This window comes from Manis javanica, chromosome 4 (genome assembly GCF_040802235.1).
Source record: "Manis javanica isolate MJ-LG chromosome 4, MJ_LKY, whole genome shotgun sequence".
In the NCBI taxonomy this organism is placed as follows: domain Eukaryota; kingdom Metazoa; phylum Chordata; class Mammalia; order Pholidota; family Manidae; genus Manis; species Manis javanica.
The window spans coordinates 168,772,586-168,790,468 of record NC_133159.1 but is presented as its reverse complement, the minus strand read 5'-3'; the positions used below and the strand labels follow the sequence as shown (position 1 = coordinate 168,790,468).

The 17,883-nt window shown below is 34.1% G+C and overlaps 1 protein-coding gene across 11 annotated transcripts in view; it reads right to left on the bottom strand.

Annotated features, from left to right (window-relative positions):
* Positions 1-17,883, bottom strand: part of TANC2 (tetratricopeptide repeat, ankyrin repeat and coiled-coil containing 2) — a 374,308-nt gene that overhangs the window by 130,854 nt on the left and 225,571 nt on the right. For all 11 annotated transcript variants that reach the window (XM_036997193.2, XM_073235742.1, XM_073235743.1 and 8 more), the window contains 2 exons: positions 6,755-6,903; positions 872-1,058 (listed from right to left, as the gene is read on the bottom strand). In XM_036997193.2, the coding sequence (XP_036853088.1) occupies positions 872-1,058; positions 6,755-6,903 (336 nt within the window). The remainder of the gene's footprint in view (positions 1-871; positions 1,059-6,754; positions 6,904-17,883) is intronic.

Here is a 17,883-nt window from a genome sequence, read left to right as displayed (position 1 = left end):
AAGTAACAGATATACTGAGTTGCCATGACATTAATATCTGCCATACCATCGAAACAAATAAATTTTTGATTTGATAACTTTTAGAAGGAAGTCAAATGAGGAAGAAATATTTTATTGTATTTATTCCTAATCACTCCCATTTTCCTAGCCTCTTCCAGCTTTTGTCATTTGTTGATCAGCCTCTTCTCACCTCTTCCCTGAAACTTTCATCCTCCAGTGGCTTGGTAACATTTCACTGCCCCAATTATCCTGTTTATCTGTCTACTTCTTTTTTGGTATCTGCTGGCTCATTCTCCCACCTCCAGTTCTCTGCTCAATTTGAATGTGTGCTAAGATTCTCACTCAGTCCTGTTTTCTTCTCTTTTTATTTATTTTCTTCAGATTCTTCATTTCCCAAACTTCTTTTTTGAAATTCATCTTCTTATGAACAATTCCCCTTAACAAGTATATAATAGGCAGTAAATATATAAAGAACTAAGAACTCCATGGAACTCTACTAATTCAATGAGGGATGAACTTTTTTGAACCACATCTGTGGATAGATGATTTTTGTGAATTATAGGAAGAAGTAGAAAGAAGTTTTTTGATCCACTCTTTTTATTGGGTAGTATCTTTAAAGGAATGATTAATATTGGGTAGTATCTTTAAAGGAATGATTAAGCAGGGAGGGATAAATTTCATTAGCTTTCTCTCTCTAGCATCATTAAAAAGAGGACACATATAATATATATATATATATATATATATATACACACACACATATGTATATATATTCTCAACAATTCAAAAGCAGAAATTTTGTAAACCATAAGCTTGTACAATTATTTTAAAGAAAAAAGACACAAAATGATTGATACAAAAACCAACTCACCAATGATGCCACTATCTCTGCTTTCAAGGGTGGAGGTTGGACTAGTGACAGCTCCATAGCTGCAATCCTTGGCAGTTGCATTTGTACTGACTGGCGGGAGAGTGGAGCAGGGGCTACTGGCTGGTGGGGAGGCAGTGCTACTAGTCAAGGTAGAACAGGGACTTATCCGTTGGGTGATTGCTGAGGTCTGAAAAGTTGGAATGAAAAATAAGTAAGATAAACTGATCAGCTGTTAAAGTAAAATAAGTCTTATGGTAAAACATATGCTTAGATGAGAAAGAAAATCTACATGCATAGCTTTTACATCTATTAGGTTCTATTTGTTTTTGCTTTCCAGGATAAGAGATTTTGCATTCTATAACTAAGGTGAAACTTGATAAATTTTAACAGAAGCAGGACTATGACCAGTTTTTCTGCCTAAGAAATTTCCAGTGACAAATATTCTTTATCATTGTCATGAATTAATAGAGGAATTTTTAATTAAGCACAAGTTGTCCTTGGGATTTCCAACCAATAACATTTTTCAAAGGCTTGGAATTATGTCTTGTTAGTAATTTTCTTTGGATAGAAAAAAAAAGCTCTATAGCCAAGGAGAAATAAAAACAAGGTTCTTAATGCAAATAACTTTTTATATATATATAAAGGTAGCTGCCCCAAGACAATAAGTGAATACAAGGAAAATGCCTTATTCTAAAAGTTTGTCTAATAAAATAGATCAAACAATATTTAATACAAAACTAAATAATTTCTCGTAGGAACTAGTTTTAGACTGAGATCACCCTGTATCCCAAATGATCCTTAGACCTGAAGTTACCTCCTTTTGAAGTTTTTGACAGGAAGGAATAATCACCTGAAAGACTGGTGGTAATATATTCTGACTTAACTAATTTAATGACAATTTACTTTTCTTATCCCTTTCTACTCAGGTAAGTTACTGAAATACAGAATAACAGTATATATTTTTCAAACACTAGTGAAATTGTATCCTCTTTAAAATGGTAAATGGTCAGTGGCAAAATTACTTGAAGGAGCACATGATAAATTTGATATCTTTAAATGTAAAAGAAGGCTTTCAATTTCTTTACATATAGAGTATCTACGTATATGCTCTTTGTTAAAATTGAAGATTTACATTTAATAACGTGACTGGAAAACATGTTGCTCACTCACTAGATATGAGAATACTGAGGCTCTCGATTTCCAGATGCCATCCCTGTATTTAATCATCTGTGTTAAATCCAGTTTTGGTTTTAATTTAAATGTTATAGCTGGGTCATAAAAGATACATGCAACTCATCCAAACTGACATTCTCAGAATCCTGGAACCAGGTACATCTTTTCAATCATATCAATATTAGGAACTGATTTTTCTTAATAACACAATAAGCCCTCAAACTATGCCATCTCTTCTACTATGTAATTTTTCTCCAGAGGAAAGAGGAATTTCAATTTCTTTGTAACCTCTACTTTTATAAAATGAGACTGGTCTACCAGAGCCATGATTTTTAACAGGGCATGCAGCAAAATCGCCTATGAAGTGTAAAAACAAACAAGCTCCCATACAAAATTGACAAGACTTACTGAATTAGAATCCTCCCTACTTAAAATATGGCATGGCAATTTTTAACCTCCTCATTCACATTTTAAGAAATAGGTGGGTAGATGAACTGAACTATACTAGGATCTTTTACCTTAGATATATCTATAGTTATTCTTCATTGGAAAAAGTTTCATTTTGGTACAAATTATTACTTCTATAGCAACCCATTTCCATTTTTAGACAAGATTCTCAGTCTGTTTTTTGAGAATGGAAACTGTATTATATGCATGACACAGCAAATGTGGGGATTAAACCCAAATGACAGTATTTTTTACTACAAGTTATTTTCTGCAAAATAAAGTAAATATCACAGAATATATGCTTTAAAAGCACAACTTAAAGATCAAGCTGTAAAGTACAAAATTATTCATGGCTTATGAATGAAAAGGCAGGCCTTATATTTATATAAAGAGGCTAGTTAATGGGATAAAGAAGTATCTTCCATGCACAGAAAGACAACATTCTCTACTTTGTATGCTGTGGGCTAAAATGGACACTCTAATTAAGTCACTCCACTTCCCAAACCTTTCAGGGGTTTTCCCATTGTTCTTAGTGTCCTCCAGAAGGATCCAAAACTCCTAGTCTGGATCTCTTAGAAGTCCTATAAATACACAAGGTAAGAACCTAATTCTGTAATTCATAAGGTACCTCTGAATACCCGAAAAACTACTGAGGGAAGAAAATACAGTGGTCAGTTGGACAACACTTTCAATACATTGTCTTTTGCAGAAAAATGATATATGCTGACTTGCTTATGCTGGATTTTGCCACTACTAGTAGTATCCTGAGGACACCATTACAATAGGGTATTCCTAAACAAAGCAATCTATCTTAGTATTCTGTTTATCTCAGAAGAAAGGCACTAAATGAATATGACCTCCTGGTTCTTAATAATCTTCCTAAAACTAGAAATTCCAATGATCAGTGTAGCCACTTTCTTCTGTGATTCCAAGACAGTTTAATGGTATATAATATTTCAGTAATGCTATTATTTAGCTTCACTACTAATATTTTACATTTGTTTAATGCTTTACAGTTAAAAGTATAAGGCATAATAAATATTATTTCCCCCACTTAGGTAAATGTGAAAATGAAGCTCTCCTACATATGAAAACTATGAAGTCATTTCCCCCAAATCATACAGTTTCTACATATATACATATATATATATACACACATACAAATACACAAACACACATACATACACACATAGACACTAAGTATATTGCATATTATTTTATACCTTTTATTTATATGACAATTTGCAGCTTATAAAGTATTTTCATATTCATGGCTTAACTTGATCCTCACAACAGTCCTGTCAGGTTTTATTGTTTCACATTACACTGGACAGCATAGTGTAGCTGTTAAGAACATAGGTTGTAAAGGCAGACTGCCTGGATTTGAATACTATTCCATCACCATCTGGCCGTGTGTTTCAATTGTTTTAATCTGAAAATTGGAATATAAATGGACCCTACAACTTTGGGTTGTAAGGAAACTTAAAATAGTGCAAATAAAGCAATTAGTATAATGATTAGCACATAGTATTTAATAAATGTCAATTATTATCGCCTATGAAAACCTAAAGCTCAGAGAGGTTAAGTGACATGTCCAAATTTATAAAATGGTAGGTGGCAGAGTTGGAATCAGCATACAAATTTTCTTGTTTAGTGACTTTTCTATTATACTGTATCACTTTAATTACATCAAATCAATGATACTATTAATTTACTTACTTTAGGACTATTTCACTCTGTAAATACACAAGTTAAGGCATACTCCATAAACTTGTGACTTTATTCACAAATTCACGGGACATGCTGTGACATGAAGCATCTCAAAAGCAACCAAATATAAATTTTAGCAGACAAAGAAATGTGAAGTAACAGGGTCCTTGGAAAATATACTGTAACATCATGTTACCTGATCATTATTAGAACAGTCACATTTTAACTTGACATATCAAGAAATAAAAAGTAAAATATGTTTTATACCAATATTAAAAAAGCTCTCAACATATATCATTCCCATTTTTTATTCACAGAGCATAGAGCACACTGACATGGTTACAATGTAAATTGATACAAAAAAATAATCTCTGCCATCATGAGCTTAAATTCTTCTATGAGACACAAAGAACCCCATAACTAATCATGTAATGTAAAAAATTACTGATAAAGTAGCAGGATAAGGGGATACAGTGATGGGCAGGTGCTATTGCATAGAGTGATTAAGGAAGTCCTCTCTGTGGAGGTAACTTCCAGAAGAGCACTGAATGAAGTGAGGAAGTGAGCTATGTGAGAAGAGCATTCCAGTATAAATGATTGTTTTATGTGTTCGAGCAATGACAGAAAGGCCAGTGCTGCTGAAAGCTGTAGGTGAAAGGCAGAGGGGTAGATGCAGGAAAAGAGGCAAGGGGGTCAGATCAGGTAGTGGTTTTCTGGCTATGGAAAAGATTTTAGATTTAGTTCTAAATGTGATGGTAATATGGTGGAAAATTGAAAGTAGAGAAGTGAAAGGATCAGATTCACATTTTACAAGGACCATTCTGGTTATTGTGTGAGCAGAATACAGAGGGGCAAGAATGGAAGCAGAGAACTATTAGGAGTACATTTATTCATACAGTAAATATTTACTGAGCACCTACCAGTGGTAGACACTGTTTTAGGTACAGAGGATATGGCAATAAATAGAATAAGCAAAAGTTCCAGGCCTTCTAACCTTACATTCTAGTAGCTATTGCAGAAGCCCAGGCAAGAGATAACAGTGACTTGGACTTAGATGTAGCAGTAGAAGTAATGAGAATGAATCAGATTTAGCATACATTTTTGAAGACAAAGCCTACATGATTTGCTAAAAGAGTGAAAGTGGAGTATGACAGGGAAAAGTCAAGAATGGCTCCAATGCTCTTGCCCTAAGCATGTAGGTGATAACCACCTACTTAGTAAATACTGCAGACAGAGAAGATTCTGGGAAAAAATGGAAGGGTTCAATTTTGACATGTTAAGTTTGAAATGTATCTTGGACACATAGATAGAAATGGTAGTATAGGCAGCTGGACATACAGATCTGGAGTTAAGGGGAAAGGCAGGGCTAGAAATAATTCAGGAGTTAAAATAATATTTAAAGAAATAAGAATGGAGCCATTTCAACATGATTAGAATCTCTGGGCATATGAATTTCATAAAATTTGCACAGGTGATACAGTGTGCCCAGCAAAATCAAGAACCTAATTTAAGAAGTGAGGATTTAAAGAATAAAGAAGTTTGAGGAGAGAGCTCTGGAACACCTGAATATTATCCACATGATCAATAAATATATTCAAATAATCCCTGTATGCTTTATTGTTTTATAACAAGACTAACACATGACATAGAATCTTCATTAATATTTATTAAGAAAATGCAAGTTGAAATTCACTGTCATCTTCTGAATGAAATAATTCACTACAGGACATTTGTTTAAAAGATTAAGACCACACAAATGAATCTGAGTCTAGTACTTCTTTTGCTACATTTAAACTGAAAAAATTGGAAACAGCCAGAAGGAAAAAAAAATCTATGAAATAATGTTTTTTTCCAAATTGCTGGTATTTTTAGCTGAAATGAATATTTAAAGTTAATTTTTCAGATTTTCTACTTTTCTAATATATATATTTAAAACTAAAATTTCTTTTCTGAGTACATCTTTTTATATATACTGTGAGTATTATTATATTTTATTATTTTAATTTAAAATATTTTCTAATTTCTTGTGATTTCTTCTTTGATTCAAAGGCTATTTAGAAGTACATTAATATCTAAATATCTGGGGGATTTTCTAAGTTATCTTTCACCTATCATTTTCTAATTTACCATTTTGTAATCAATTTGTTTACTATGGTCACAGTAATTACAGTCTTTTGAAGTTGAGACCTGTTCTATGGCTCAGCAAATACACACACCTAAAAACAATGGTCTTTCAATGGTACTGTGCTCATATATATGCCGATTTTGTTTGTTGACTTATTTACTTATCTATTTCCTCATTCATTCAATAAGTGAGTCAAAACCTTAAAGTGGCTTTTTAAACCCAAGAGTGAAATTAAAAGATGTTTTATAAACTGAAGAAATATAGCAATTATGGAAAATTAAGTTATGTAGCCAGGCCCCAAAAAGCATTCAACAATTAGGATTATTCTCTGAACATACACACATATATCTCTTGCAACATTTTTCCTTTCTATGTATAAATAGGCTGATTCTTCCCATGTTTCACAAAGTTGATAGTAAGCAGTTTACCTGATTTTCATCCTGTATTTCCATGTTGTATTGGTCACCTGGCTGAACTTCTGTGACCTTCTCTCCAAGCAGGAAACCCAGACGAGTCATGAGTGTGTTTGCTGCCTCATCTACAGATGGAGGGGGACCAAGTTCCTGTTCAGCATCACCTATAAATAACAGGAAGGCATTGATAGACATAAATCTTTCAAAATAAAAATGCCCAGTCCTACAACTATTTTTACATTCAATTTGGTCATTCATTCCCTTTGTTTCCACATTCTACATCCAAAACTGCAAGGTCCCTGTCTAGAAGCTGATTTTCTAATTTTTACATATTATAATTGATATATAGTCTACTCAGATTATCCTCAATTTATCTACATGAAACATTTGAGTATGAGAATGTTTTTATAACTTATTGAATATAAATTCCTAATTTCTTTGGCATTTAGCCTTCCAGTATAGCTCCAGTCTTGAGATCTAGTTTCTGGCCACGAGCACCACCTTCATTCAGGTTCTTTTATTTTATTTTTTCACCTTACAGTTTGTGTAAGTGTCCTTTTTAAATTTTGAAATCAGCTTAGATTTATAAAAAAGTTTCAGAAGTACAAAGTACATTTTTTTCCTTAAGCATTTGAAAGTACAGACATGATAGCCCATCATCCCCAGATCATATATATTTCCTATAAACAAGGACATTCTCTTACATAACCACAGCACCAGGAAACTAACATTGCACATTTTGATGATCTCATCCACAGACCTCATTTAAGTTTTGACATTTGTCTTAGTAATGTCTTTTCTAGCAAAAGGATTCAATTCAGGATTATGCAATGCATTTCGTTCTGAGTTCTTTTTTATCTCTTTTAATCTGGAACAGTTCTTCAGTCTTTTTTTAACCTTGATGACCTTGACACTTTTGAAGATTAAAAGCCAGTTATTCTGTATAATGTCCCTCAATTTGAATTTATCTCATGTTAAACTCATGATTCAATTCAGGTCATGCATTTTTGGCAGGAATATCACAATATCACAGTTAATACTGTGTTAACTCTGATCACTTGGCTATGGTAGTGTCTGACAGATTTTTCTACCCTAACATTATACTTTCTCTCTTTGTAAATGTAATTAAGTATTTTGTGGGAGGGGTTGGGGTTGAGTGTACTTTGAAACTATATAAATATCCCATTCCTCAACAAAATTTTTTATGAAATACACATAGCAAAATTTGTCATTTTAGCCATTTTTAAGTGTACAATTCAGTGACATTAAGTACATTCACAATGGTTGTGCAACCATGGCCACTGTCCACTTCTAGAACTTTCATATCATCCCTCAAAGAGGCTCTGTACCTATTAAATAACTACCCATCTTCCCCTCTTACTAGCCTAGTCCCTAGTAACCTTTATTCCAGTTTCCATCTCTGGAATTAACCTATTCTAGGTACTTTATAAAAGTGAAGTCATACAAATATTTGTCCTTTTTAGTCTAGCTTATCTCACTTTGTTTAATGTTTTCATGGTTCAACCATGTCGGAACATGTATCAGAATTTCACTCCTTTTTATGACTGAACAATATTCTACTGTGTATATATCACATTTATTCATCTGACGTTGGACACTTGAGTTGCTCCCACTTATTGGATACTATGAATAATGATATTATGAACACTGTTGTACAAGTATCAGTTCGAATTTCTCCTCAACAAACTTTTGCCCACTCTTTTTTAATATCCGTTAGTGCTTCTTGACTGAATTACTCTCATGATTGCTGAATGATTTTTCTAAATCCATTCCTCTTTCCACAGTTGAGTTTCTCTTCTTCAACTACCTAACATTTATCACCTATCTGAATTCAAAGATTCTGATTTTATTCATTGTGCCATAATACGTTACTATCATTATTTACATTGTTGCTCAAATGGTCCCAGATTTGGCCAGGGTAAGCCTTTTCAATTTGGCTCCTGTAAACTTTTGATATCCCTGTCATCTTCTGAGCATTTCTTTGCATCCTGGTGTTAAGATATTCCAGATTCATCTTGTACTTTCCCTGCTCTAGGCCTGGAATCTGTACTGTATTCAAAGAAGCCCTGGCTCCTTTTAGTGGAGAGAGGTATTTAGAATATCAGGTACGCTCATTGCTGTTGGATGTCATTGTCCTCCACATCCACTTAGTGGACAGTTAGGCAATATAGTCACACACACATACATATATATATATCTGTATGTATACACACACCTTTATATTTATTTTTACTTGTAAAGCCATACATAAAACCATAACCCAAAAGTTTACAGTGATGCTCCAATTCCAATTTAATACCATAGGGTTAATTCTAGTTTTTTTCTAAAGTTGTTACTCTAGTTTCCAACAGTGAGAAATACAGCTCTCATTAGCCTTACTTATTTAATCTAGTGCCCCTACATGTAACAAATTTCACAGCTGCTCATTGCCACCATGCACACAGATGCTATACTCACCCTGGCTGGGTTCCTATGCATGCCAAATGGGCCTGAGCTATGACATCCCCCACAGACAAGGTCACTTTTTCAAAATTAATATGTAATTTACATATCCTAAACCCTTTTCCCTTAAAGTATACAATTTAGTGGCTTTTAATATATTCATAAAGTTATACAACCATCACCACTCTCTAATTTCAGAATATTTTTATCACTCCAAAAAGAAACCTCAATTCAGGCTAATTTCTGCCCTGAAATTCAAATCCCTAAAGTCCTGATCTCTGGCATTTATTTTAATCCTCTAGTTCCACACTGTTATGTCTTTGTCATACAATTAATTTTTTTGGTTCTCTATTTAGCCTATTTTTCAGTTGCTATCAACTACAGGAATTATTTTTTCATATCTTTTCACAGAGGAATGCTAAACAAAGTAAGTATAGTTTTTCTCCAGACTCATCATCAAGATAAATTTATTTCAAAAGAGAACCTACAGGAATCCCATAAAAAAGGATCCTGGGTACTCAAGATGATATGCTAAAATATATGTGATGCAGAAATAATTTATCTAAACTATCTGTTTATATTAGCTTGATTCACTGTCAACATTTTTTTTGGGTTTTGTTTTACATTCAGATGCATTTAGTCTAACCTTGTAACAAGTAGCACAGATCCTATAGGACATTATAAAAATCTTTTTTTTTTTTTGAGTCAGATATGTCCTTTCAGCATAGCAAGCATTAGCTATAGTGTCTGGGATTGATGCCAAAATACAATAGTTTCTTAATTTTTTTGAGTATCAGTATCACACACTAAACCACTGAAGATGGCAAGAAAGTAAGATTTACATTGTCTTTATTCAGTTTAACATTTATTTTAATTTCTTTAATACAGTGACAAATTGGGGGGGTCAAAGGAAGGGACTATATATATATATATATATATATATATATATATATATGTATTTTTATATAACACTATTGAACTCAAGTGTTCCATCTGTGGAAAATCTATGAAGAATTCTCAATGAATTTATGTCAGAGTAGAAAAACAGGCTCTCTATTCCCTTCCCTACTTTTTTTCCAAGAGGTAATAAAAATAGATCTCTCTGCCACAGAACTGAAATAAGATAATCAGTATGTTTATTTTTATATTACAAACATTTAGATTTACATAGTTTTCCCCACCCCAAGAATGATGGAAAGCTTCTTATTCCTTGATAAAATAAAAAGGGAACTGCTATATTCAAATTAATAAATTATTGTCTTCCCCTTCTATATATTAAACTAGCTAAATCAATAGTTGAGAAACTATTGCCTTATATAACTGAGAAATAGTTGAGGTTGAGAAAGTCTGAAACAGAATCACATTATCTTTTAAAATTTCTCAAACAAGATAGAACTCACAACACAGTAGGAAAACAAGTGTCCAACTGTTATTTCTGAGGATTCTTAGAATTATTTCAATTTCTGGCTTATGATGAGTTTTTAGTCTTTGGGCTGTTTTCTTCCTGACTGTGGGGTCTGTTTTCTGTAATGCTAGATTCTAATAATCTTTTCAGTCTTCAGTGGACCTTAGTCTTATTGTACTACATGGGCAGGACTTCATTTAGGTTACATAGAATGGGGGATTATATAAAGGCACAGAGCAATTTAAATAAAACTAAAAATACGATACATCTCAGATTTTGCACAGGTTATCTTTTATTAATTTTAGTACAGCTAGCATATATGGGGATAAACTATATGCCAGGTACTAAGTATTTTAAATATAGTAACTCATTTAAGTATCACAATTGTCCTATGAAGTAGGCACTCTCATTCCCATTTTATGAATAAGGAAAATGAAGCATACTAGCTAAACTCAAATGGTAATAAGTAGCTAATTCAGGCAATCTAGATTTAGAACTTAAAGTCACAACACCTAGGTTATACTGTCATCCTTTCTAATCTCTCACCATGTTGCTGGGCTTCATGCCCTACACCTCCCCTCCATCCAGGGTATTTGCTCGAAACTCTCAAAAGTCCTCTTAAATCCTCATACCACACATTTTACCTATCTTTTGGTCTTATCCATAACCATCCAGACGACAAGAAGAGGGTATCATCTTCATAATCAAACAAGCCCAAATAAGGTATGTCCCTAAACAAAAATAGTACCTTCCTTGAGTGGAATTCTATTGTGACTTCTTCAATAATGATGAATTTGGAGTATTATAAACAAAACAATATGGCTGGTAGGTTGTTGGAAAATAATCACTGTGAGACTACTATACACAAAATAAATCATACAGCATTCATACATTATGCTGATTAAAAGTATTTAAATTCACAGCTCGTGGTTTTTATTTTGGTTACTTGGGAGCAGTGTGCTTATGCATTAGGCTTTGCTCCCAGAACACCATAGGGAGTTGAATGGGGAACAGCACCATAAAAACTAGTGCATTCTAAAATTTACATGGAAATGAAACGACCCAGGAATAGTAAAGAAAACCTGAAGAATGACTTGTTTGTTAATTTAATATATTGCTGAAGTAATTAAGACAATGTGATTGACACAAGTGTAGATTTAAAAAAACTCCAATGGAACAGAATAAAGAATCCAGAAGCCTAATTATACATATATCACCACCTTCCTTATTCAGCACAAAGGTGCCAAAGCAATATTTCAGTAACAGGCTGGTATTTTCAATTACTGGTGATGGATCAATATGATGTGAATAAAAATGAAACCTTTTCCTACCTCATACCATACACAGAAATCAATTCCAGATGGATTACAGATCCAAATATGAAAGGCAAAATGATACATTTTTTGGAAGATAACCTAACAAAATATCTTCATGACCTAGGATTAGGCAAAGATTTCTTAAATAGGGCATAAAAGGCACTAACCATAAAAGAAAAGATTGGTAAGATGAAGTTTATTAATAAGAAAAATTCTGTTCACCAAAGACACCATTAAGTTGGTTAAAAGGCAAACCACAGAGTGGGAAAAGATATCTTTAGTTCACATATCCAACAAGGGACACTTCTATCTAGAATATATAAAGAACCCATACAAACCAATAAGAAAAAAAAAGACAATCCACTTAAAAGATCAACAACAAAAAATCTACATAGGAATTAAAAAAAGATGATATCCAAATGACCAATAAGCCTATGAAAAGCTGCTCAATATTACTGAGAAAAGAAAATCAAAACCATAATGAGATATCATTACATATGTGCAGTGAAGAGCATGCAAACAAAAAACACCTGAGGATATAGAGTATAAGAACACGGCTGTGATGGTGGGAATGTAAACTGCAACCCTAAATTTGGAAACATTTTTAAGTTGAACATACTAAAACCCCATGACCCAGAATGCCCACCAATAGGTATATACAAAAAAGAAAAGTACACATAGGCGCATCAAAATATACACAACAAACATTCATAGAATTGTTCATAATAGCCAAAATCGAAAATATGCACCAACTGTAGACATACAATGAAATGACAGCAATAAAAGAGATTCTCACACATATACTATTGAACAAAGGAAGAGAGACTCAAAAAAGTACCTACAAAATTATTTCATTTATACAAAGTTTGAAAACTCGTAAAAGAAATAACTGATAATGGCAGTGAGAATAGGGCCTGTTCTTGTAGGGAGTGGACAATGATGCAGCGGAAGCATGAGGAAGCTTGTGAAGTGCTGGTAATGTTCTACATGTTGATTCAAGGTATTGGTTGTATGGGTGTGTTCACTTCATAAAATTTCATAGAGCTGCATAATCACAACTTGTGTACTTTTCTGTATTTATATTTTAATTTTTCTTAATTACAGAAAATATATTAAGGACAAAGGACATTGGGTTTGAGAAGGAAACAGTATCATAATACCTGCTGTTGTTGGCTTTTTTTCCCCAAGAAAGAAACCTAGAATGATGTTACATGTATTAAAAAATTTAGTATAAAATAAAATATTACTTGTCCACTCCTCCTGTGCCAGTTAACAATTTAAGTGGAACAATGACATAAGGACAGAGAGAAATGAACGTATCTTAACATTTTATAAATTGAAGGAAGTGCTTCCCTAGAGAGCACAGAGAAAGAAACAATCCACCCTGTCTGGAAGGGTGGAGGAAGAAAAAAGAGGGAAGAGGGTTCTTGGAGGCCATAGTCGAGATTCTTGAAACAGACAAGGTTGATTTTTTAATAGTAGAGTTGGGGAGAAGAAGCAGAGGGACAATTTTCATACTGCAAATCTGTATGACTTAACAGTTTAACACAAATACGGAACTCTAAGTTTAAAATTGGTTAAATGTAGCATATTCAATGTTTTTTTTTGGCATATATATATATTTAGTTGCCATTAACATACAATTACATGAGCAACATTGTGGTTACTAGATTCCCCCCATTATCAAGTCCCCACCACATACCCCATTTACAGTCACTGTCCATCAGCAAAGTAAGATGCTATAGATTCACTACTTGTCTTCTCTGTGCTATTACTGCCTTCCCTGTGCCCCTGCTACATTCATTATGTCTGCTAATTGTAATGTACCTTATTCCCCTTATCCCTCCCCTTTAGAAACTGTTAGTCCATTCTTGTGTTCTGTGAGTCTGCTGCTGTTTTGTTTCTTCAATTTTTTCTTTGTTCTTAAACTCCACATATGAGTGAAATCATTTGGTACTTGTCTTTCTCCGCCTGGATTATTTCACTGAGCATAATGCCCTTTAGCTCCATCCATGTTGTTGCAAATGGTAGGATTTGTTTTCTTCTTATGGCTGAATAATATTCCATTGTGTATATGTACCACATCTTCTTTATCCATTCATCTACTGATGGACACTTAGGTTGCTTCCATTTCTTGGCTATTGTCATAGGAGTGCATATGCCTTTTTCAAACTGGGCTGCTGCATTCTTAGGGCAAATTCCTAGAGGTGGAATTCCTGGGTCAAATTGTATTTCTATTTTGAGTTTTTTAAGGAACCTCCAGACTGCTTTCCACAATGGTCGAACTAATTTACATTCCCACCTGCAGTGTAGGAAGGTTCTCCTTTCTTCACATCCTCAGCAACATTTGCTGTTTGTCTTTTGGATGTTGGCCATCCTAACTGGTGTGAGGTGATATCTCAATGTGGTTTTAATTTGCATTTCTCTGACGATTAGTGATGTGGAGCATCCTTTCATGTGTCTGTTGGTCATGTGAATTTCTTCTTTGGAGAATGTCTGTCTGTTCAGCTTCTCTGCCCATTTTTTAATTGGATTTTTTGCTTTTTGTTTGTTGAGGTGTATTAGCTCTTTGTGTATTTTGGATGTCAACCCCTTATCAGACTTGTCACTTACGAATATATTCTCTCATACTGTAGGATGCCTTTTTGTTCTATTGATGGTGTCCTTTGCTGTACAGAAGCTTTTTAGTTTGATATAGTCCCACTTGTTCATTTTTGCTTTTGTTTCCCTTGCCTGTGGAGATATGTTCATGAAGAAGTTGTTCATGTTTATCTTCCAGAGAGTTTTGCCTATGTTTTCTTCTAAGAGTTTTATGGTTTCATGACTTACATTCAGGTCTTTGATCTATTTTGAGTTTACTTTTGTGTATGGAGTTAGACAGTAATCCAGTTTCATTCTCTTACATGTAGCTGTCCAGTTTTGCCAACACCAGCTGTTGAAGAGGCTGTCATTTCCCCATTGTATGTCCATAGCTCCTTTATCCTATATTAATTGACATATATGCTTGGGTTAATATCTGGACTCTATTCTGTTCCACTGGTGTATGGGTCTGTTCTGTGCCAGTACCAAATTGTCTTGATTACTGAGGCTTTGTAGTAGAGCTTGAAGTTGGGGAGCGAGAACCCCCCTGCTTTATTCTTCCTTCTCAGGATTGCTTTGGCTATTTGGGGTCTTGTGTGGTTCCATATGAATTTTAGAACTATTTGTTCCAGTTCATTGAAGAATGCTGTTGGTATTTTGATAGGGATTTCATTCAATCTGTAAATTGCTTTAGGCAGGATGGCCATTTTGACAATATTAATTCTTTCTACCCAAGAGCATGGGATGAATTTCCATTTATTAGTGTCCTCTTTAATTTCTCTTAATAGTGTCTTGTAGTTTTCAGGGTATAGGTCTTTCACTTCCTTGGTTAGGTTTATTCCTAGGTATTTTTATTCAATGTTGTTTTAAGAGCATTTTATTAAAAAAAACATAGGCTCTGGAGTTAGCAAACTGATGCTGCCTATAATTCCCTTTGACCTTTAGTGAGTCTCTGGTCTTTGAACTTGGGTTTCCTCATCCGCAAAATAGAGACAGTACCTGTCACATTGGATTGTCATGACAAGTCAGCCAAGTAATGTTTGCCAAATGCTCACTGCCCAGACTGGGCTTGGTGACCTTACTGTCATTGTAAATTGATGGAATAATAAAGGGCATAGTAAAGGCTTCAGATTAAAAAAAAATAGAGTGTTTTATTTCTGGAAGAAGAATTTTGATAGTAGTACTAGTAGTAACAGTAACACTTGTTGAAATATTACTGTCTGTCACTTGTCTAAGGCCTTACATGTATTAAATCATTTAATCTTTACAACATTCTTAAAGTGAGACACACAAAGATTAAATTCTTGCTCTCCCATGGTTATAGAAAGGTAAGTGACAGAGTTAATATTGGGGTCCAGGCTGTGTGGCTTCTGAAACTATGTTCTTAACTGCCTTGTTATTTTGCCAGGAGATAAGTGATTATTGAGTACAAACTGTTTATACTGTTATTTTATTTATTTTTGTCTTTAACATTATCCAGCAGAATTACCTGATGATAGACAATAAAGGAAAGCATTCATTAATTCAATATTTACTGAGTACTTCCTATAAGTCCAGTACTGTGTTAAGTGTTAGATACACATTTATATCCTTTACATATTTATAATGAGCAATGGGCATAGTCCATATCCTTAAGGGAAACCAGAAAACCAGTAACTTAATTAAATAATAGTAAATTAAACAGTGTGACAAATACAATGTAGGCAAGAAACAGGATGTTGTAAAAAAGCAAGTGTTGAGTATTTCAGAACATTTTAGACTTTACTTTTCTTGATGACACCAATTTTCCTTTCAGAGATGGTTTATACTCTACAATATTTGCAAAAAATTAGTAGCCAAACTTCTAATTAAAGTAGCCAAACTTCAGAGGGATTAGACAATGATAGAAACAATGCCAGGAAATGAATAGCTAATAGCTAATGTATCTGAATCCCTAATCTGTATTCCTCATGGCAGGCTACACATAGTCTAGTTTTACAGACTCTCTCTATTTTTTAGTAAGTTATCATTGATACACAATCTTACAACACTGTGGTTACTACATTCACCCATATAATCAAGTCCCCCCCCCCCCACTGTAGTCACTGTCCATCAGTGTAGTAAGATGCTATAGAGTCGCTACTTGTCTTCTACACTCTCTCTCAATTCTCAGCATTCTCTCAGCATTTTCACATTGGGCTGTTTACGTTTTTCTTTATGATCTGTTAATTATAAACTGCTTGTTCCCATCTATTTCAAGACTCACAGATTTGTACCAAATAAAGAAACCCATGCTTTCTCTCTAACAGAGTTACAAAACCTATGATTAGCTTGGCTCAACTGCCAGGGCTAACCTGGTTATATTTTCACTTCTTAGTTCTTAAATGATTACCTACACTTTTTCTTTTCAGATCAATGTTGGAAAACTGGTGACTGCTAAAGCAGGAGCTGCTGTTTGTCACAAGAAGTACTCAAGCTGGCATGGGAGCCCTTCCACAGCCTCCCCAAATTGAGCTCCTGCTTTTGAGAATCCCTGCTGACCAGTGATAAGAGTCAAAGCAATTGCCACCATCTCATCTCCACTCAAGAGTGGATGGCTTCAAAGCACTCTCCTACACTTCTTAGTTCCCTTGGGCATATATGAATAAGAATGGGTTGGGAATGGATGAAATAATCGTTGAAACTGGGGGATGGGCACATGAAAGCTTCTTTGGATATGTTTAAAACTTTACACAAGTTTTTCCTGACTTGGCCATGTGGCTTTACTTGGGCACTGGAACATTAGGAGCAGAGGTCTGCAATACACCTGGGTGGCTGGGCTTGCACCCTTGTCTCTTGAGTTCCCCAAGAAAAGAGCTTCTCTCTGGCTGATGCCTTAAGCCCAGGTCCCACAGTGAATACACACACAGACCTGAGCCCAACTTGAACCCTAGCATTGCTCAGCCATACATGCTCTCAAACAGAACCACAACCAACACTTGCAAATCCATGAGTAAGGAAACAAATGCTTATTATTGATTGTTGTGTTTTAGGGTGGTTTGTTAGATAACATTATTGTATCTAATTTTTAGACATTTAATTCAACTCAAATGCAACCATAACTTAATTAGCAGACCACAATGAAATCCTGGTGGTTTTTGCTACCATTTTCTGTTCAATATAGCCGTTCTTTTACTCACCTTCATATCCACTACTTCTAGCTCCTGATTTTATTTTCTTACTCACCAATTGGTCTTCTCTTTTTAAAGATCTATTTTATATACAACAAATTGTATTCCTATAAAGCATGTCATTCAGTGAATTTTGGCAGATATATACCTCTGTGAAGCTACATAAAAATCAAGATTTTTTTATTTTTAAAAATCAAAAATCAATGTTTCTATCATTCTCGGAAAATTCCT